The following is a 23,214-nucleotide window of genomic DNA, read 5'->3' as shown; positions in this document are numbered from 1 at the left end:
AGATTGCTACCTACAGGCCAAACTGCAGAATGACACACGAGTCAATTAGGGTAGAGGAGGAAAGACGGTTGGTGAACAACCCAGGGTCCAGTCAGTAAGCTCAGGTGTGGGTGAGGATTGCATCCTATACATTAGGATTAGTATGCATTGTTTACTTAAAATAATCTGGTTTTAGGGTTTTCTATCAGTTACCACTTTTTTCTTTTGGTAGTTTCTTTTAGTTTTGTTTTTTTTTTTTCAAAAAAGGTCCACTGCTTTTTTGATGGGAAAAATGTTCTTTTCAATAAGGCATTTTAATAGCTCCAAATGTATATTGATTCTTTCTATAGATCCTACATAGACGCAGTAACTTTTTGGAAACCAATCAATCACAGAATCTGAAATTAATTTCCAGGTTTGGGGCAAATCTCACGAGGAAGAGGGTAGAGCTGCTTTTTCATACTCCCAGACTTTTCATAGTTTGTTCAGATAATAGTTCATCTTGCAATAGAATAATTTTAATTTTAATGGCTAAGTATTTAAAGTGATGCAGATACATCCGTAATTTGTATGAAAATAATATTTTCTGAAAAATGCAGAGTGGTTAGAAAAATACAAATCTTTAAAACCTATAAGGTAAGTTATTAGAATGCATTTTCCCTCTAACTATAAAGAAATTCTGACTCTAAAGAGAGTAGATTTCAAAACTGAATAATATATTGTGGTTAAAACACATCAACAATCTGTCACACCATATGTACAAATAAACATATCCCACTATAGCTGCACATGCCACAAATGAGGCCAATGAAACATCTGAAAGGTAAAGTGAATACTTCTGTCTTACTGTTGTAAATAACATTGTCAACGTTTTTAAGATATGCACAAATGTAGGTTGTCTTTCTTTAATACTGCAATTTATAATAGTTCATACGTTCTGTTCATTTGATAAAAATGTTGCTCACATCCTTAATTTGAACTCAATTTAGAACATATTCAAGGTTTAATAAGGAAAGAACACTGCTCTTCATCATTGGTTTTGAATAAAAAGTGTTGAATAATAAAATGTTGAATAATAAAATTTAAGTAATAAAGTTCATGCTTGCATATTACAACTTTTTAATTAAAAAAGACCTTTGAAATATTTAGAAGTAATAATCTAGGTGAAATTCAATTAAAAAGAGTTCAAATAATACAGAATTATTAAATAAAAGCCAAGGTATTATTAATAAATATACTTGTTTATTTTGATTTTTAGGTAAATGTATGTTGTTTGGTATTTTTGCCCAGAAATATGAACTTTAAGCTAATAAGTGTTACAATTTAGGTGTATGATAGGATTTCTGACTTTAAAAGTGGAAATTATAAAAACATTTACCTACTGATTTTTTTCCCTCCTAGTTAGATCCCAAATAGCAAATACCTTATATATGGTATTTACATATGGTTCCTGGCATATATGTATTTTGATTTTACTGTGGGAAAGAAAAAAAGAGCAGATTTGTTACAACCCACAACTGAAGCAGACCATAGGCCAGCCCCCTTCACCCAGCAGGCTGTCCCCATGCTATGGCTCTCAGTTTACCAGTGCATTGCACCAGCCATACGTATTTGTTTATATATGTATGTATTTGTATATAGTAATAATATAATTCTGCAATCATTTTTATAACTTCAATTTTATTTAATTAAATAGGCAATGTTTATTAAAAATTCTTTTCTGTGATTAAATTATTAAGAGAACTTTTCATAGACTGAGGACAAACCACATCATTTTAGAAGCAGATTCATAGCAAATTCTTCATGAAATTTATATTTATTCATCCCAAGATATTTTTCTTCTCACACTGTTCTCAGTAAATTAGGGTTTTTTTTCCCCCCAACTTATTCATACTTTGTTGGTCAGTTACAATGTAAGCAGAATTAATGAAAATGTTCAGGATGTGTAAAAGCATTATTAATTAAAGGGAAGAAAAAGTTTTAAAGTTCCCCCTCTTAGGCAAAACACTTAAAAAGGATTTATTGTTAATTACCCGAGATATAGCTCTGATTGTACCATAATAAAATTATAAATTATAATAGAGTAAGGATTTTCCTATTTCATTTAAAAAGCCCTTAAAAACAAAATACAAAACCAAATAATAACAATTACATTACAGTTGGTGGATACTTAACCCAAGGCAGTCTATCAAAACTAACTAAAATTATGGATTGTAGGAAAGTGTCATTATTTTGCTGGAGTAATTGTTATGTTCCTGGAGAGGGAGTCCACTGCATTTGTATGTTGTATTAACATGAATTATGTATTGGGAAAATACCCGACTAGGTAACAAAATAATTATTTCTTAGCTTAGAGAAATATATTTGATATTCTTCTTGCTTATGTATTGTTATTGTTATCATGATAAACATGAATGAATTCTAAAACTAGATTTACATTATAAATATGAATTCTAGACCCATCAGGTTTTTTTTTTTATAGCAAAGGATGTTACTTTTATCTTTGTTACATTCTCTGCAAAACTTATTGGTAACATACTTTCAGAAAATGCCAGCCAATAAACTACGCTAAAATAATTTTCTTTATAAAAGCATGGTGATCTTTGTCATCATTCACTATTTTCAAAGCCATAAAAGAACAGATAACAAATATATGACTCACAAATTATCAATTATGAAAAGTAATCTGGTTCAGAAAGCTGCACTAACGTAAAAAGATGGATCACTTGTCACAAACCAATAAAGGCTATTGTTTGTGAATCCAATATTTGATTTTATCATTTATATTAGCCAACTTTAAATGATTTTTAAACCACATTATTTTTTGAAAAAAAAAATGTTATAAAGGTGAACACAGGGATTGGGGAAAGAAGAAACCAGATGTGTAATCTGTCATCCCTGAAACAATTTATGTTCTTACCGTTGAATCCAAATTTAAATCGCAAAGGCCCAGTCTTTAGGGATGGATGTATTAGAAAAGATTCGACCACATTCCAAAGAATGGACAGTCAGCAGGAACATCAGCATTACTATGAATCTATCCAGTCTTGTGCCTTAAGTAGGATGAAAATGTGTAGCTATGAGGCTTCAGGGAGTTTGAACCCTGCAGGTTTTTAAAATTTGTTTTGCTTTCGGGCCACACCCATAGATGCTCAGGGGTTACTCCTGACTCTTCACTCAGAAATCACTCCTGGTAGGACTCTGGGGACCATTATGAGATGCTGAAGATCCAACCCTGGTCAGGAAGACAAGAGCCTTTCTCGTTATATTATCTCTCTGACCCCCAAGCCCCATGTGCTTTATTTTTTAGATACCCAGTTTTGTTACATTTATTCTATGGGTAACTGTGTTTGCTGATCTTATATCACACAGAAAGATAGAACAATGATTTCTATCAAACTCAGAAAAGCTCTAAGACAAATTTCTTCCAGATTGTTTTATATTTATTATTTCACAATAAAGGAAGAGTACAATTCTCACCAACTTAGAACATTCCAGTGAGTGACTTGGTCAGAAAGTTCCAGCAGGATTTTATCTGCAGGTTACTCTTGTGCTCTGAGATGCTAGTTTAGTCCTTTACCTGCTTATAAATAAGAACTTGGATGTCTAAGAAAATAAGACTTTATCTGCGAGGGCAGTGACAAAATGTGCATGTGTTGTATAGTGGCAGCCCTATTCCCATCCTAGAAACAGATTTGATGATGAGATGATACAGGGCTCAGGAGAGTTTCAATATGGCAAAGAATGGAAATGGTGACAACAGAGAGAATGAGGAGTTATCCTGGATTAATAAGGTTCCCACATGAGTTTCTACTGGAACATGATGAAAGGAGGGGCAGTGAACTTAAGAGCAGAGGGCTACTCACATCTCAAATGTATAGAACAGTGGACTATTTCTTTCTCTTATTCAGAGAAGAAACGTTAGAATTTCTGAAATAAACAGAAAAGTGGAGATCCTAAAAGCTTAAATATATATGGTAAGAAAAATTAAGCATTAAATCCTGGATTAACCTCTAATGGTTGGTTTGAAGTTGAGGTTGTGAATTTTGCTTGAAATAAGACATGTATATGTTCTTGGGCATATTCCTTCTTGGACTCTGAGGATGAAATAGAGGTTGGAGAATGGAGATATTTGAGTAACTATTCGAATCGCGGCAATTGCAAGCTAATAAAGGCCTATTGCAGCTAAGTTTTTAATAGAAAATGTGCTAATTGACCAGTTTGGAGCTCAGAACAAGCATGTGGCTAAGATGTTTGATTGCCTTGTCTGGTGATCAACTCTAACAGTGTAAAATCAGAGTTTCTATGACAACTACTGAGCTTGCTGATTAAGGAATGGGTGGCAAATTTGAGGGGAGAGTTTCTCCAAATATCATACATTCCATTAGCCCTCACACTGAGTGGCTAGCAGGCTCAAAGGCTAAGCATGCCTTTCCTCCTCTCTTATTCAAAACATTCATTTCCCTCAGTCTTAACAAAGCTTGAATCCAACTACTGTATAAACATTGCATAGGACTTACTTTTAATTGGGAAGAACATACAAAGCTATGACTATATGAAAGCAAGATGTCAATTTACCCGGATGAGCATTCAACTTCGCGAAGAGAAATAATACTTTATGAAGTTTCTGGATAGGGTTAGTTTCTAAGTCAAAGACAACCTATTTAGAGCAACTTTCTTTCGGAGATGGGTATTTCATCATCCACAATTTTAGACAAAAATCTTTTTTCTGTCAATGTCATTCTAAGCCAAAAGTCAAAGCAGGTGTTAGATGCTAAGGCTGTAACCAAAATATTCCCCCTTATAACCTGCAACCCCGATAAGACTTCCCTCGGAAATATAATGGTTACATAGCCCTTGTATGGCTTTAACAAACCCCTATTTTCTCCTTTCTGCTCCATACAATGTGCAGTCTATTTGCACCCATTCAGGACTAAATTACAGATAAAGTTACAGCAAATTTGTTTTCTCAAAAAAGCAGTCAGCCTTAATATCCCTTGAGTAATAAAAGCCTTGTCTTTCATTCAGAACTAGAACTGGCATAATTTTCTCCAAGAAACAAACTCTACTTCCTGCGACAAAGGACCTCTTCTTAAAATTCTGAATGGGATACAGCTCAATTTGCAGGTGTTCAGGTATAAAGGTAAAAGGGCATTTGACCCCCCAACTGGCAATTGTTGCTGTGGTAGGTAACTTCAGTCTCCTAGTTATATCATTCTATTAGATAAGCTGCCAGAGTTTTCAGCTCTGAATTACAGAGGTAGGCTCAAGTGAATCAATAATTTATACAGATATATCTCATTCATTCTGATGGTATAAAGATACATACCAACAGCCTGCTGCAGTCACAGAACAAAGCCAGAAAGGCATTATTTTAAAAGATAGATAAAGTGAAACCCATTTATCTATGCAAGCAAAAACATTATGTAATAATGACCTAATGGATTATTAATTTTATTTTTCAACTGTTTAACAAATTCTGTGATGAGGTAAATGAGCTTCTTATGAATCTCAATAGTATTGCTCCGGCAAATGTTAAGCTAACATTTAAAGCTTTCAGATTGATTTTAAGATAGAAAAGCAGTATAATAACACAAATCATTAGAGAAGATTCATGCACCTAAGTTTACATTAACTAGCTTAACTAAATCCCTCAAATATTTCATTACTGAATTTCAGCCTAAAATTAGTTTCCAAAATATGAAGATCAAATACATTTAAGGACTGTACACTAAGAATATTGTTAATATAGCTTCATGCTTTTAATCATTACCTGGGGAAAATTATATAGGGTTTTATTCCCTAATATTATGACATTTTTATTAACTCATAATCCCTCTGCTAACAGTGGTGCATTAAACAAGTTATAATTAAGAGGGCAGCAAATATTAAAAATGCCTACTTTAAAATTCTTCAATCATGTTCCACGGAATCCTCTAATGCACAAGTTCCGCTAAAGGAAAAGTTGAACCCAAAACAGCATGGTTACAATGCAAACTAATTATCACTATCCTGGATGACTAAATGATGCTTCCATAAATTCCTCCTGTCATTCTTAAAATGAAGTGAAGTCATAATCTAAACAAATTACAAAAATATCCCCTAGCAATTCTGATTATGAATAGTGACTGCTTCTTGATAGATCTGAAATTTTATTTGAAAATAAAAAAGAATTAAACATTGGTCTCAATCATTTTACCTTTCAGTTCAAGGTTTGACATTGAATTCAGACTTGGTTTAGGATGACTGCAAAATTAATTAGGGCTATAGATCCAATGAGAAGGAAGATACCAAATAATGGATATATTTGGGCACTCTGTTTTCCTTTACTTGGAGAAATGATCTCTTCCCTTCCCCCCCGCCCCCCCACCCCCCAGTGAAACCCCTGGGGGATATGTGGCAGAAGCTACAAGTCCAAAAGAAAATAAAAGAGCAGGCATAGGGGCTGATGTGGGGCAGGGGTAATGGCGGGAGGAAAAAAGACAGTGAGAGCAAGAGAGAGACTGATGCTGGTTCAAGCCTAAAGTTCCAAGTCTTTATATGTGATACTCTGGGGCTTCCAGCAGTAACCAGTTAACATGCCTGCCCTTCCAAGAAAATACAACTAGTCCCTTAAAAGTAGAGAGAGAAAGAAGAAATAATGGAGAGCCCTGTTCTTGACAGGCAGGAGGGAAAGGAGAGAAATGTTTCCACACTGATCTCATTAAGATGACGAGAATAATGAGTGAGAATCTTATGTATGAATCTCACAGTAGATAGAGGAGAGCATAAATGTAGCCCATATTCATCCTTTTATGATGTCTGATATACTACATTTATGCTCAGCTTCATCTGATACTACTGTTGGGGGTTTCTGTTACAATATTACAGCTTTAACTTCAAGTTTTGCTGCTGGAGTCAGCTGAGTCAGTCATTGAACACAGCTTTATTGAGTGTGCAAGAAAACGGGGAAGATCTGTTAATGGCATTTCAATGCATCTCAAGCAGAACAGTGTGAATTTATTTCTTGTCACTGGTTCCAGTAATGGATTAAAAATACTGACAAATGGTATTTTTTAGTTTACAATCTATTTTATTTCCTAGTTCCTTAAACTTAGGTTAAACATTTCAGTCAATTAGAAATAAAACCCAGGTTCAATTAAATGTGTCTCTAGCATATTTTTGGAGAAAGAGTCATGCATTTTCAGCAAACATGGATAAAACATTTTTCTTTGTGACATATATGTCTTTTGTAAGTTCAATACAGAATGTTTTCAAAATAATTTTAAGTTGAATTATTTTTCAATATTTTGAAAGTCTACAAAGCTCAAAGAAAAAGAAGCCTGTTTTGTAACTGTGAACATTATTTAAATCCAAATGCCCTTCCACAGAAGGACTAAAAAGCCTATAATACAGATGACTAAATTTAGCTTTCTTCATTACCACAACTCCAGTAGCAATAATTTGTTATACCAAATTTATTATAAGTATACGCAAATTTTATAAATGAAGCAGGCAACATTCTGCAAATTATAACAGCATGTCAAAATATGTCCCTGTTTGTCTTAGAACTTGGACCTCTTTGTAAAAATGCATGCTCTTCTATTATATTTATTACTATAAGCTAGAAAATTAATTTATATAATTTAAGGAAAATCTAGGATGAGAACAATATAATGAATTTGTATCACCAGTGTTTCAAAATAATTCTGAAGATCTACATTCTTCCACCTACAAAGCTTATTTAGTATAGGCTTTGGCTAGGTTCATTTTAGCTACCATTATATTAATATGGATCAATATGGATCAATAGAGAGGGTTTAAATTGTTTGAGCAAGTCAGCGAAAAAAAATTTTTAACCTGGGAAATACATTGTTAATGTGTATACAATTTACTATAGGAAATAAGTAATTTATACTACTTAGAGATTAAATGATATTACATTACTTTTTTAAAATGTACCTTACTTAAACACATAACAACTCTTAAGAGTTCTTTATCAGGAGCCAAGGGAATAATTCAAAGAACTGGGGCACATGCTTTGCATGGAAGCACCCCTGGTTTGACCACTAGCACCGAGTGGTCCTCCAAACACTATAGCAATTCCTATGCAGGGTCAGGAATAGCCTCTAAATACCACCAGGTCTTGTGCTAAAAAAAAAAACCCCAAAAATTCCTAAAACAAAAACAAGTTCTTTAGTATACATACATGGGCTGGAGTGATAGCACAACTGGTAGGGCATTTGCCTTGCACGCGGCTGACCCGGGTTCGATTTCTCTGTCCCTCTCAGAGAGCCCGGCAAGCTATCAAGAGTATCCCGCCTGTATAGCAGAGCCTGGCAAGCTCTCTGTGGCATGCCAAAAACATTAACAAGTCCCACAATGGAGATGTTACTGGTGCCTACTCGAGCAAATGGATGAACAACAAAAGGACAGTGCTACAGTTCTACAGTATATACACACAACATCTCCATATATTGTTTTGGGAGCTACACTATGATATGACCTCAACTAAACAGAAAAGTTCATCAAAATATATGTTCTAATTACTTACATTGCAGAAATAATACTGAGCAAAGAAAGCACAGATTTTTTTTTTTTATCTGAAGTAAACTATTTCAGTCTTCCCAGATCAAAACATCCCTTAGCAGGATATACTAAGGATCAGAACTCCAAGTGTAAAAACTCAGAACACTAAAGGATAATGGCAGACACTGGATTTCCCTTAATTAAGGTCAATTCAATTCACAAGCTTCAGAAATAGAGACAGATGTATCTCTGCCTCTCAGTCTCTGTCCGTCTCTGTTATTTCTAGCTCTCAATGCTGCTATGGCTGAAGCATCCATTATATGTTATTGGGGAGGAGAATTAGCCTCTCAGTGAACTCTGAGCTCATTAATTTCCTCCCAGGTAAAATGATCTCTAAGCTCACTTCCAATTTTAACACTCCATAGCATTACCTCCATCCTTTAAAGCCCAGTCTACCTACCTTTGTAGATCTCTTTCCTGTGTCTTAAGAAGGGGCTATATTCTCAAGCCAAGGTGAGATAAATGTGTTCCTGGAATTCTGAGCAACAAGTCTTGAATATAAAGATATAGAACGTATATACACATATATACATATATTCAATATATTTGTATATTTATAAATTTACATATATATGTGAATATCCTTTCACATGTGTGATATTTCCAGTGTAGGGCTAGTACTTTTGGAGTCAATAGGTTTTGTGAAGTTTATTTGGTTTTCGTCCTTTTGATTTTCTATAGCATGTGTCCCAAAATCTAAGCAATGGTCTTACAAAGCAGATATCTTTTTTGAAATTGGGAACTCATATGAAAAGTTTTAGTCTTAATTAACTGCACAGAAACCAATATTTAGGATTGAGAGATGAGTTCATAGTCTGAAACTGAGAAAAAATATACACATGGCAGTTCTCTCCTAGGCTGAGGTCTTGAAATATAGATCCTGTCTGGAATTACAGTGAGACAAGCAACAGGTTCTTGCAAAAGAAGATCCAAACTCCATGTAAAATACTTTAAACAAATAAGTTTTCTACATTGCTGCCTAATTAGGGGGAAAAAAAGCATCTCAACTATCTTTTATTTTGTTTTGTTTTGGGGCCACACCCTGTGAGGCTCAGGGGTTACTCCTGACTCTGCACTCAGGAATCACTCCTGGTGGTGCTAGGGGCACCGTTGGCTGTGTGCAAGGCAAGATCCCTACTTGCTATACTATCTCTCCGGCCCCAGAACTCAGCTATCTCAATTATCCATTACGACTTAATTTTCTCTAAGTAATAGACATCACTTTACAAATACTTAAAAACATAACACATCTTTATATAGCCCCAGTATATAAATCATGAATAATTAGTAGGCAACTTTTAGTCTTGGTAATCTATTATTTCAAATTAAATCCAACGGATTTATGTAATTGACTGAGGGAAATATTGTTCAATTCACCAGCATTCTATAACCTAAAACAGGATGCTATATTCTTGTTTCAAACATGTAAATATTGCCTGACATCTGTTTGGCAGGAACTTATGTGTTAATGCTAATTATGGAAAATGCCACAGAAGAAGCAGTTCTATATAGGTAAGTGGGCTATAAAACATATATTTACATGCTATTGAAAAACTGAAATTATTTCAAAAATTTAACCAGGAAGAAGAGCTGGATAAACTTCTATGAAGAATAGAAAATAAAATAAGCATTCTTCACTGTTTCCAATGACTTGCCTACTTCACAACCTTTTATCTTGCTTTTCCAATGACATCTATGAATACTCAAGCTTAATGATGTACGCTTAATGATGTTCTCTTATGTATCTCTGACACAATAATATTAATTTAAGTATGTGTGGACTATCTAATGCCATAAATGTGGTGTAATGTGTGGACAAGTCCTCATAATGAGAGGTCAGAATTAACATTCACCCTGCTTTTCTATTTTGGTAAAGTACAACGGTTTTTGGCATGGTGTAGAGAAGAAAAGTCTCCCTGGGATTTTCATAAGTGAAAATTCAATCAAGGATATACAAGGTACTGGTTGAACTCCACAAAAAGAAAGCACCCAACCCCATCAAAATATGGGGTGAGGAAATGAACAGAAACTTCGCAAAGAAGAAATCCGAATGGCAAAACGGCACATGAGAAAATGCTCTACATCACTAATCATCAGAGAGATGCAGATCAAAACAACAATGAGATATCATTTCACACCACAGAGACCGGCCCACATCCACAAGAACAAAAGCAACCAGTGCTGGCGCGGATGTGGCGAGAAAGGGAATCTCCTTCACTGCTGGTTGGAATGCTGACTGGTCCAGCCCTTTTGGAAAACAGTATGGACGATTCTCAAAAAATTAGAATTTCATCTCCCATTTGACCCAGCAATAGCACTCCTGGGAATATATCCCAGAGAGGCAAAAAGGTATAGTCGAAGTGACATCTGCACTTGTTTGTTCATTGTAGCACTCTTTACAATAGCCAGAATGTGGAAAAAACCTGAGTGCCTGAGCACAGATGAATGGTTAAAGAAACTTTGGTACATTTACACAATGGAGTACTATGTAGCTGTTAGAAAAGATGAAGTCATGAAATTTACATACAAGTGGTACTACATGGAAATATCATGTTAAGTGAAATGACTCAGAAAGAGCGGGATAGACACAGAAAGATTGCATTCATCTGAGGAACATAAAGCAACAAAATGGGAGACTTAACACCCAGGAGTGGCTGAGATTAGTACCAGGAATTTTACTCCATGACTTGGAGGCCAGCCACACGTGCTAGGGGAAAAGGAAGCTCAGATAGAGAAGAGAGCACCAAATAAAGGGTGTTGTGAGGATCCTCCCAGGGTGGGAGAAGCATGCTGAAAGTAGTCTATAGACCAAACATGATTGCCACTCAATGCCTCTCTTGAAAAACACAGATCTCAAAAGAAGAGAGAGAGAACAAGGGGGAATTCCCTGCCACAGAGAAAGGGTGGGATGGGGGGGATGGGGGGTGGGAGGGATGCTGAGACCCATGGCGGTAGAGGATGGGTACTGGTGGAAGGATGGGTACTTGATCATTGTATAACTGAAAGCCAAGCACAAAAATTTGTAAGTCTATAACTGTACCTCATGGTGTTTCACTAATAAAAAAATAAAAATAAATAAATATGTATTAGGTGATATCTCAAAAAAGTCTATAAAAACAAATACAATATTTCCTTTAATTGGTCTTCAATATAATTAACAACTTTCATTGAAAAAACACTATTTCTTTCTCTTTGCTTTGTATACAAACTACTGAGCATCCAGACTAGACTTTACCAGCAAGAGCATGAAAGTAAACACAACTAAGTTCACATTTATTCTCCTTACGTGTATGCATTTTCAAAGGGAGGATATGGCACCCACGGGAGCAAAAATTGGCTTGGGAGAAGGAAAAGAAAAATCTTAGGTACTACAATTCTTTGTGGTCCACCCAAAGCTCACCCTTCCTTATATCTTCTTCCCTGGGATGTCAGTTGCCCATTAAATTACGTGGCAGTTTTTTTCTTTAGAGGAATAACAATGGAAATATCGAGGACAACTAATTTAATAAAAATTAAGTCAACTTTTAGTTTTAAAATATTTTATTCCATCTTAAAAATGAGGGCTGGCCCTAATTTTATCTAGGTCTCTGTTTATACTTCTAAATAATTTCGGGCTTGTCTTACTTTTTAGTTTTTCTCTGATCTCTTTCTTGCTTCTCTGTGAGTCAATACCTAATGACTGTTTAGAACACAAGAAATGGTCTACTCTTTCATCTTCACTCTGTGACTCATCTCTAGTGTTACTAACACCTGCTGATATTTGGACCTCTGTCATCACAGCAAAGAAATCAAGAGCAAACAGAGAGACGTAATTCACAGAGCAAGTGTAACTGACTGCTGCCTCCATACTCAATTCTAAATTCAAAATGTGGTAATATGACAAGCTGGGAAGGGTCCATGAAAAAACAAATAACTACATCAGGTCGGCATCTCATTTGAGAAATTAACTCCAACTAATACCTAATCCAGAGATTTGCCTTCATAACTGGTCAAAACCAATTTAAATTGAAGCTGGGAGGTAGCTGGTGTAGAAATCTTGGGTCAGAGGGTGAAATATCTTTAATTTCATAATTTTGATTTGTAATTAATGGTGATAGAAAAATATGGACCACAAAACATATTTTTAAAGAATTTTATAAGCGATAGCACAGCGGTAGGGTGTTCGCCTTACAAGCGGCCAACATGGCCCTTTCGAGTTCGATTCCTCCGACCCTCTCGGAGAGCCCGGCAAGCTACCGAGAGTATTCGATATGCCAGACACAGTAACAACAAAGTCTCCAATGGAGACGTTACTGGGCCCGCTCGAGCAAATCGACGATCAACGGGAGGGCCTTTATAATTATGTAGAGACTGAATCTCTGAAAGAGGACAATAAAAAGCACTCGAGTCCTATTTCTCGATGGGTCTTGTCAAAAAGGGGCATAAATATATGTGGAGAGTGAACCTACTGACTAAAGTATATGAATCACTACATTTCCGTTACAATTTACAATGTCTCAGAAGTTACTATTCTTTGGGGGTTTTTTGGGGGGGAAGTGCACAGGGGTTACTCCTGGCTCTGCACTCAGGAATTACTATTGGCAGTGCTTTGGGGACCACGTGGGATGCTGGGAATAGAACCCAGGTCGGCCGCTGTGCTATCACTCCAGCCCCAGAAGTTACTGATCTTTACAAAATTTTATTAAAATCCAGTTATATAATTTCATTTAAACTTAAAAAAATTGTAAAACATTTCCTTTGCAAAATATAGGGCAATGACATATGGCTTATCATTTTGTTCAGAATGCATATCCCAACAATTTAAATTGAAGCTGGGAGGTAGCTGGTGTAGAAATCTTGGGTCAGAGGGTGAAATATCTTTAATTTCATAATTTTGATTTGTAATTAATGGTGATAGAAAAATATGGACCACAAAACATATTTTTAAAGAATTTTATAAGCGATAGCACAGCGGTAGGGCGTTCGCCTTACAAGCGGCCAACATGGCCCACTCGAGTTCGATTCCTCCGCCCCTCTCGGAGAGCCCGGCAAGCTACCGAGAGTATTCGATATGCCAGACACAGTAACAACAAAGTCTCCAATGGAGACGTTACTGGGCCCGCTCGAGCAAATCGACGATCAACGGGAGGGCCTTTATAATTATGTAGAGACTGAATCTCTGAAAGAGGACAATAAAAAGCACTCGAGTCCTATTTCTCGATGGGTCTTGTCAAAAAGGGGCATAAATATATGTGGAGAGTGAACCTACTGACTAAAGTATATGAATCACTACATTTCCGTTACAATTTACAATGTCTCAGAAGTTACTATTCTTTGGGGGTTTTTTGGGGGGGAAGTGCACAGGGGTTACTCCTGGCTCTGCACTCAGGAATTACTATTGGCAGTGCTTTGGGGACCACGTGGGATGCTGGGAATAGAACCCAGGTCGGCCGCTGTGCTATCACTCCAGCCCCAGAAGTTACTGATCTTTACAAAATTTTATTAAAATCCAGTTATATAATTTCATTTAAACTTAAAAAAATTGTAAAACATTTCCTTTGCAAAATATAGGGCAATGACATATGGCTTATCATTTTGTTCAGAATGCATATCCCAACAATTTAAATTGAAGCTGGGAGGTAGCTGGTGTAGAAATCTTGGGCCAGACAGTGAAATATCTTTAATTTCATAATTTTGATTTGTAATTTATGGTGATAGAAAAATATGGAGCACAAAACATATTTTTAAGAATTTTATAATGATGTAGAGACTGAATCTGTTTCAGAATTTCAGACTGAAGAACAGGCCAAAACAGTCTGAAGAAAAGAAGATGGCCTGAGGTGAGAAGGGATAAAGCAACTGTACAGTGAGGTGAACACTGAGGCAGGGTGTTTCCCCAAGGACTCTGATGTCACTCAACCTCAGCTTTCATTGCATGAACCATTAAGGTTCACATCAAGGTTCACAAGAAGACTAATTCCTGAGTCAATACAGTATCAGAGTTATGTTTGTGATATTTGTGGTTTATGTTTGATTGCACAACAGCAGTATACCTTACCAAAAACGTACATAATTTTATTTTCCACGAGGAAATTGATATTCTTATTATAAATACAAATTAAAACTTTGGGGACATAAGTTTTTCAGAGAGCAACAGACTCTGTGGCTCATGTGATTATCTCACTTCAGAGAGTAGTAGACCCTTTTGCTGACATGAATTAAAATAAACATAATAGAGACTTGTCACTCTAGAAAGAGAACTAAGAACTGATGTGAAGAAGGGCTACATTTAGATAATATAATGACTTACAAAAACAAAACCAAAAAAGTCGATACATTAAAATAGGCCTACAATCTAGAACATCACACCTTAGGAAGGATGAAAGAAATTTAGTCAAAATGTTGTGATCCACTGATATCTGATTTGCTACATTTCTCAAGATTCAGGGCTGATTTTAGCTAATCGTGATCAGTCTGAAAACTCACTTCTAAATTGTGACCTGGATTTTAAGCGATTGCAAGAATTTATATGCAATGCTCTATGGAGAGAACCATTGAAGAAAATCTAACGTTTTCATTGATTAATGTTTTAAAATGTTTTCTTTTTTGGATTGCAAATAAATTTGGAGGAAAATATATGTTTTAAGTGTCAACATGAAGTGCCAGTATGAGCATATAAATTAGGCACACAATTTACTGAAAATAAATTTATAGCAGTAGAATTTTTTTAAGTGTCAACATTCTCTGATTTTGTAAAAGTAATTTTAGGCAACTCAGCAGGTTTCTTCTAAATTGGTGATATTCTGTAAGGCTATTTGTGAAGAGAATGATTCATGTACTTTTAATATATATGGATCTATTAAAATGGAAATATTGTTTAGTAAACTTATTGTTTATGTCAGAGGAAAGCATAAAAGGGTAGAAAATGGGCCTAGAAGTTTGAATTTTCACAGTATTAGGAATATTTAAGAACAAAGAACAGTACCATTCATTATAGATCTGTCTTAACACTTCGTTCTTTGATTTTAGGAGTTCCTTATGAAGGATTTTGTGGGTACAGTAACAAAAATTACACCTGGAAAAATCTTAAGCACCAAAAACAAAACAAAACAAAACACACAAAAAAACATGATTTGATTAAAAAAATCATTTGAAAATTGCATAGAGTTGAAGTGTAACTTTATTGTGTGATACTATTAGATGTCTCTTTAAGTTTTAAAATAGACGCTTCTGCTAGAAACTAAAATTTAAATTCCATATGTCCAGTACAATCACTCTATATTGTTCAGTCATATGAATACTGGCTTGAATCACAGCTGACATAGACCAGCCTTTGTTTCATGTTGAAATTTCTTCTTAAGCAACACTCCCTTTCGAGACCTTGAACATGAAGGCCACTTAAAAATATCCTTTTTGTTGGTAAAAAACACTTCGAAAAATCCATATGTTATTTAATAGCTGTAGGCTTTCTATACAGGAAGTACTTGATAAGGCACCTCCCAGTGCCCATTGTCCTCAGGTCCTTGTATTATATTCCCTTCTCTAAGTTCAGTTCCTCTTCCCTGGCTGGTGCTTCCTCCATCCCCGTCCCTCCGCCCACCCCAATCATTTGACTACACAGAGCTGCCTCATGTCATTCTTTGCATACATCATCTGTTTTTTTCTTTTTTCCTACATAATGGCTCAGCTTTTCTGGGTGTAGCTGTTGTCCCGTGTGTGATCCTTTACTAAAATGGCAACTGAATAAAGGTGGAGCAAAAATGATCTTGGAAGCAAAGTACCAAGCATTTGAAAAGGACTCAGAAAGGGATGAGTAATGAACCAGAGTGGCCTGGATACATTGCTAGAGAGGGGATTCTCAGTTTTTACACAAAACCAACACATGGATACCAAAGCAAACCTAAGGGAAGACTTTCATAGCCAGCGAGGTTCATAGACTGGCCAGTACAAAGTTTAAAGCCAACAGTCTTCCTAATATGAACAGAAACAAATGGCTTTTATGAGTAGAAGTTTAGCATTCAAACATGCCATTCTGGAGCCCAAGGTACTTTGAGAAGTTGACATTCCTTCATAATTTATGTTCATTGTTCCTCTAAGTAAAATATGTGTCTCCCTCTGCTTATTCTGTTAGGAATTATACTTTAAAGGCGGAGGACATTTTTGATAATGCACATCTTAAACTTTTCATTAAACTACCAAATTTAAATTCTACCTTTTTGTGCACTCTGACATTTTTGTCTGGCATTTTCATTAATTTTGCGACATACATAAATGTAGCTGAAATGTTAGCTGATCAATACTTTGTCTCTCTCATGTAGCACTAGCGCTCTGTTCCCTAAGGACCACACAGCAGAACAGAAATTAAATGTGTAAAATATCAAATGTTAATGTTAAACACAGCGGCACTTACTGTATAACGACAGAAAAGGCTAAAACAATTCCAAATGGACAGATGGCACCACAAATTATCTACAATCACATTTAAAGATTAAAGTTTGTCCTATAAAATAATTCTTTGATGCACACTGAAATGTGTCCTTTTACTGATAGCTCAGTTGTCCAATTATTTTTTTGTGCTCATTACAGTGAGAAATGACAGTACTGGAAAGAAAGAGAGAATGTACACTCTCTTTTTTTCTCTCTATGTTGTACCCAGTAACATCCACTTGAACACAATGTCTGGTCAAGAGCTGGATGAAAATTAGGCCCAATTTATAAGACATTTCCATGTCTCCAATACATGACTCCAAAAGACAAGGAGGGCCATGTGTACCACACATGTCTATACTCACTTTTAGGCATATGATATTCACAGTAAAATCTAAAAACCTAATTCACAGCACACGAACAAGGACATTCTCAGGAATGTGCTTGCTTCTATTTGACCCATCACCTTCCAGACCAATTTCAGCTTCTAATATCATCAACCAGGTTTGAATTCCCCGCTGCACACAGGCCACACTGAAGGGGCTGGGAGAGCGCTAACCCTGCGTTTCTTGTTCTCTCCACTTTAATTGACACTGGAACAAAAAAAAATTATTGTTTTTTTGCTTTGATTTGATTATGCCACATTTAATTCTGGAGTGTAATTTAGGAAAGAAAAATCAAATGGAATAGAAAGAAGGCACTTCAACACTATAAAGTTTACTGATTTGGGCCTAAAACCAAGCCGCATAATGGTACAAATGCATGTGCTCCGTGAGGCAGCTGCATTTATGAAAAAGTGGGCCAAGTGGAACCAATATTATAATAATAGACCCGTTATCCATCAACAGGGAATGATGGGAACAATATGTTTGTAACAATGGGGTGCTGCTCATACCCTTTGCCTAACAGAAAGCAGCTCTTTTCAATAAACTGGCCTAAAAAAGGTTCTGGTTATACAATGAGATCGTTGAAACATTTCAATTAAATACATCATTTAATGTCTGAAAAGTGGATACAAATATAGCCATCACTTTTCTGAATTATTATGACACACCGATTACAAGGTAGATATTTAAAAAGCTCTCATAAATAAAATGTTATCTGCAGTGTGTCTTTGAGCATACTATTTAACTGTACTGTGCCTCAGTTCCTTCCTCAGCGTACTGGGAAAGTAACATTATCTACTTTATAAGGTTGTTGGGAAAAATATTATTAATACAAGGACAGCACCTTTATGAATTAATGCCTTAAAAACCATGTAAGTGATTGATAGACTAGTATCACATGAGATTATTTTTGTATTAGAATTTAATCTGAGGTGAAAAATAATTATTGATAGAAGATTGAGAAATGGTTTAGAAGTTGAAAGGAATTTAAATAGATATCTAGGAAAAATTGTTCCAATAACATGAAGTTATGCCTATCATCATTTAGTAACTACCTTAATTTAACTACCTTAATTAGAACTAGCCCTTATTTAGCTAGTATCAGTGAAAAGGGCTTTGCCAACTAAGAAAAAAAAATTCAGAGTGATTGGTTCACAGATTGGTGAATTTCCTTAGACCACCTTATTCTATCAGGAGCCTACCAAGGGTGGGATGTTCAGAGGACTCTTATAGAGTATAAAGACAAAAACAAAAATAGAGTCAGGATTTTCTTTTTCAAGGAACAGCCAGTTCAGATCTAACAAATAGATGAAGTTTGGTTTTATTATTCATTGTTTTAATTACATTTAAAAAGAATGAAAGACAGCATTTTTTTTTTAACAGAACAGTTTATATTATTGTTTCTTGGGTCCTAGAAATAGAACAGGAGTTGTGGCGCTTGCTTGACAAGCAGTCAAGCCTGGTTTGAATCCCAGAAAACACTCATGGTTTCTTGGTCACTACCAGGAGTGATCACTGAGGACAGTCAGGCGCAAGTCCTGGGCACTGCCTGGTGTGTGCCAGCTGCTCTACCCACATGTATTGTTCCTTTCGATGTGCATTCATATTGGAGCTGTGCGTGCTCTCTTTTCCACCATAAGTCTAAGCAGTCCCTATTCATATCTCTCTTGTTCCCCTTATTTCATGTACGGGGTGCTTAGCTTGTTTCATAAGAATAAATCTACTAGAAAGTAACCATTAGCTGAGAGATATTATTACATTTCTTCCCCTCTGAACTTGGACTTCCTTACCAGTAAAATCACTCAAGCATTATCAGGTACATGCACATAAGTTACTTCAAATTTCTGTGCCTGATTTTTTTTAATCAAAAAGAAACTGTGAAAAACAAAATCTGCCATCTTGAATTCATTTTGCATGAGTGACCTCTAGAAGCCAGATGAAGTTTATAAAGACTTACACAACACGTTGTAAGACCAAAGCATTCACAATGAATGTTCCTGAACAAATGATATAATTATATAGTGTGTTCTATTTTCAAATTTTACAAACAGCTGTGGGGAAGCCTTTAGGAGGAGAGAATCAAAGATGGTGGCAAGACCTTTTTCATGGAATATTATTGTGTCTGTTAAACAAGGCCCCGTGGAACCTGAACGTTGTGGTATAAAACATTCATAGAAACGCAATATCACTTTTCCCCCTTCTCATTAACATCAAAGTGCTTCTATGCTAGTGGAAAACCATAATAAAATTTGCCTAACAGCAACTCGAATTTATTATGTGACAGAGCCAAATAAAAGAATATCGAGAGAGGCAGATTTTCTTTTCTAAAATGTCATGACGACGACAATCGCTTTTCTCAAGGAGACAACAACGTGTCTATGGGAAGCAGGCTGTCTAACTTTCTGGTAACTTACAACACAAAGGAACATACACACTCTTTGTTTCATGTGCTCAGACATTAGTGAAAGTCCCATACAAGGCCCAAGAGGAGGACAGGGCTCAAAGCTCTAAACAGATGTGCATACAATAATTTGAATAGTAATACTAAAACGTTGATTTGTTACTATAATTAAGGTTTTTCTTCCAAGTCCCATCTAACAAAGTCATAGTCTGCTAAACAGGCAATCCTAAGGAAGTATAAAATAGTTATGTTCTAACAAAATATGACAATAACATAAAGACTTTGAAAAGAAGAACTCCACTTAAACTTCAAACCAAAATCCTGAATAAGCAAAAATAATGTGTGAGCAGAAAAATCCCAGCTAAAGCTTAGAGGAAAGTACTCCTTTGGATTTTCTAGCTCTGCAAGTTGGTCTCATCAGCAGTTTTTAAATAACCAAAGCAAACGGCTACAAGATGAATACTGTTGAAGGCCTATTTGGATCTATCAGATTCTCCCTGTGCCTTTTAAAAACTGAAAGTCTCATAAAAAAAAGTCTCTAAAATAGGTCACATTCTCTTCAATGGATTCATATACTAAAGTATTATCAACTAGCATTTATCCTACTGTCAATGCGTTGCATATTTTGAAAAAGAGTCTAGAGGATGAATAAAATTAAATTGAGGATGGTCAAGACTATTAATTTTTTAACACTAAGGACTTTTCTTGGCTCCACTATTGGGATTTGGAATTATGCAATATGTAAAATTTTACATTTTAACTGTCAGAGAAAATTATACATAGGCTAAGATGTCTTGCGTTCTGGAAATCTGAGGGGGTATATATTCTTGGACTCAGACCTTGAGCAATCCATCAGGTTTCTACCCACGGCAAATCTGTCCAGTTAAGACTTAAAATAGGAGTTTTTAAATGGCCACATCAACATAACTGTTACTATAGCCACAGAAACATGCAGCTATGATTACTGCATTTAATGAATAACAATGTAAGTAATACAGTCTGATCATACCACAAAAGCAGCGAGGCTCCTTGGGGGCGAATCCCAATCAAAGCAACTATTAACGTAGTATGCAGCATTTACAAGCACCATGACACAATGCTTCGTTCTGATAAAGTTTCTTAGTAGCAGCTGGGAGAAAGATGAAAATGTTATTAGACTTTGCAAGATAAAACGCCTCAGATATACTATAAAATTCTTCAAGCTTATTGTGATTTAGAAAGGCAAGTTAATAAAGTTGTAAGACTACATCAAACAGTTTTGGCTCACAAGTTAAAGAGAAAAGAAGTATCTCTGGAGAAAATAGAATGAACTGTTATAAGAGTGATTTCTTAGCTAATATTCTCTCCTTGGTTGGACTGCATTTGTTCAAAAGAAACAAAAATCTCTCGTGGATTAAAAACATTTCTTGCTACTTACATAGTCTTGAACCATAGGTATAATTTTTTAACTCTTAAATATTATTGCAGTTTTAAAGTTCTTTAAATACTTTTGATTTCATGATATACCAAAGTTCATTGAATAACTTGAAATGTTTTTATATAGGGTATTAAATAAGCCTGTTAAATATTACTTTCTGATAAAAACAAACAAAATTTTCTTTTTTACCATTTTATTAGGGTTCTCTTTCTTATTATATTCTTAGTTTTTAATCTTTATCTCCTTTTTCTTTCTCTTCACCACAATAAATACATTAAATAGTAGCTATATTTTATCACTTCTTTTTTCAGAAGTTTTAAGTTACAGAAAAATCACAGTAAGCAAATGCCTCACAAAAGATTTTATTTGAAAGGATATGTGAGAATTGATTAGTTCAATTTCTAAATTTAAGTCAAGGCACGACTACAAATGTAGGAAGGATAGCCCATAAACTGGATGATGGCTCAAAAATTTCTTACCGCTATGTTAATAATTAGAATAACAGATCTTCAGGCTAACATTTTGCTGCTTCCAAATATACTTCCAGGCTGCTCTGGTATTTTAAATAAGCAGTTATGTAAAGCTTATTGAGGACATATGAAAAAAATTATGTGTGTATGTGTAAATACAGATTTATGTACTTGCATATAAGTTTTAACAAGTTGCTAAAACTGAAATCCTTTTCAAATTTGAGTCTTCCTATTTTTTTTTCTTGGTCCCCACCTACCTCCCTTTAAGAGTTACTTTTATCTGTAATTGCAGGAAAATGTAATTTGTGTTTCTATTTACATAGACATTGCATTGGTAACTCATGCATAATCTTTAAACAAGCGAAGATCCCATTGTTTATAGCAAATTACTTGGATTAAAAGCAAAAAATATTTTTAGTCTTCTAATAGCACAGAAAATTATTAAATATTTCAACACACAAATGAGTTCTGTAAACTTTACAACCGTAATGAATACATTATAGTTTAGCTGTGTGAACTGGAAGCAAACATTTTTAAACAGGGAAAGCTCAGTACTCTTGCCTTACATGGTTATCAAACTTCTTTTAAAACTGCAAGCCTGATTATAAGATATCAAGCCTAATTCCAAATTCTTTTCTGATCCAAAAACCAGAGTCCCTGACTTTCTATTGTCTTCGCTAAAAATGCCAATAAAAGTTCACTTGGAAAAGATCACAGTCAAAATCTAATTAACAGGAAGGTTTTCCTTAAAAGATAGAGCCCCCTCTCTTGTGGATTAGAGGGAAGAGCTTTCTGCTAGGCTCGCTTTACATACACCTGCATCATTACCTGTGGGTGGTCTGAACATATATTTGAACCTCAACTTCTGGTGTTCTCATTTACACATTCCATGGCAATCAAATTGTATTTTGTGCCCAAAATGATCATCCCTCTGCTAATGCATGAACACATCGCCATGCTATGCAGTGCCTGGCCACATTCCCTTCCCTTCCTGACCACCCCCATCCAATGTATTAGTTTGGTATTGTCCTTGTTTGATCTTTAAAGCAAAGGAAGGGAAGAGAGGGAAAGAAAAGCGGGGTGGGGGGAAAGGGAAGAATGCCATTTCACACAAGTAGAAGACCAAAAAAAAAAAAAATCCCCACATCTCCCCCACCACCCCGCCCCCATCCACACCTCCAAAGTTTATTGGAATTGACTAAGATGTTTCACACACAGATACAAATCAGGTCTTCCCAGAGGGATGAATCTTTCCTTGCCTTTTTTTTTTTTTTTTGTCTTTACCTGTTTAGAGAGTCTGTTTTCCTCTTCAATGTACTTCTGCTCTTTGGGTACTAATGTTCGTAAGCTGGCTTTCACCTACACACATCAACACATGTGTCTGTTATGAACTCATAGATCACCACGGTTTACAAGGTTTTTTTTTTTTCTTTCTTTCTTTCTTTTTTTCTTTTTTTTGTTTTTTTCAAATTTGCAGTTCAACTTGCCCTCATCCCTAAAGTTTCAAAGTGCGGGCTGCCCTGCTCATCACACAGAGACGCCCGCGGTGGCCCGGCTCGCGCGCGCGCGCGCCCGTCGCCGCGCCTG

The 23,214-nt window shown here is 35.6% G+C and overlaps 1 protein-coding gene across 8 annotated transcripts in view; it reads right to left on the bottom strand.

Moving 5' to 3' along the window:
• Positions 1-23,214, bottom strand: part of MCTP1 (multiple C2 and transmembrane domain containing 1) — a 653,067-nt gene that overhangs the window by 165,520 nt on the left and 464,333 nt on the right. For 7 of the 8 annotated variants that reach the window (XM_056112545.1, XM_056112546.1, XM_056112548.1 and 4 more), the window contains 2 exons: positions 22,912-22,986; positions 20,750-20,869 (listed from right to left, as the gene is read on the bottom strand). In XM_056112545.1, the coding sequence (XP_055968520.1) occupies positions 20,750-20,869; positions 22,912-22,986 (195 nt within the window). Of the gene's footprint in view, positions 1-20,743; positions 20,870-22,911; positions 22,987-23,214 lie in introns of those variants that run through there. The other variant, XM_056112552.1, reaches the window with a different exon arrangement.

Source organism: Sorex fumeus, unplaced genomic scaffold (genome assembly GCF_029834395.1).
Source record: "Sorex fumeus unplaced genomic scaffold, SorFum_2.1 ptg000018l, whole genome shotgun sequence".
In the NCBI taxonomy this organism is placed as follows: Eukaryota; Metazoa; Chordata; class Mammalia; order Eulipotyphla; family Soricidae; genus Sorex; species Sorex fumeus.
This window is presented reverse-complemented; position numbering and strand designations above follow the sequence as displayed.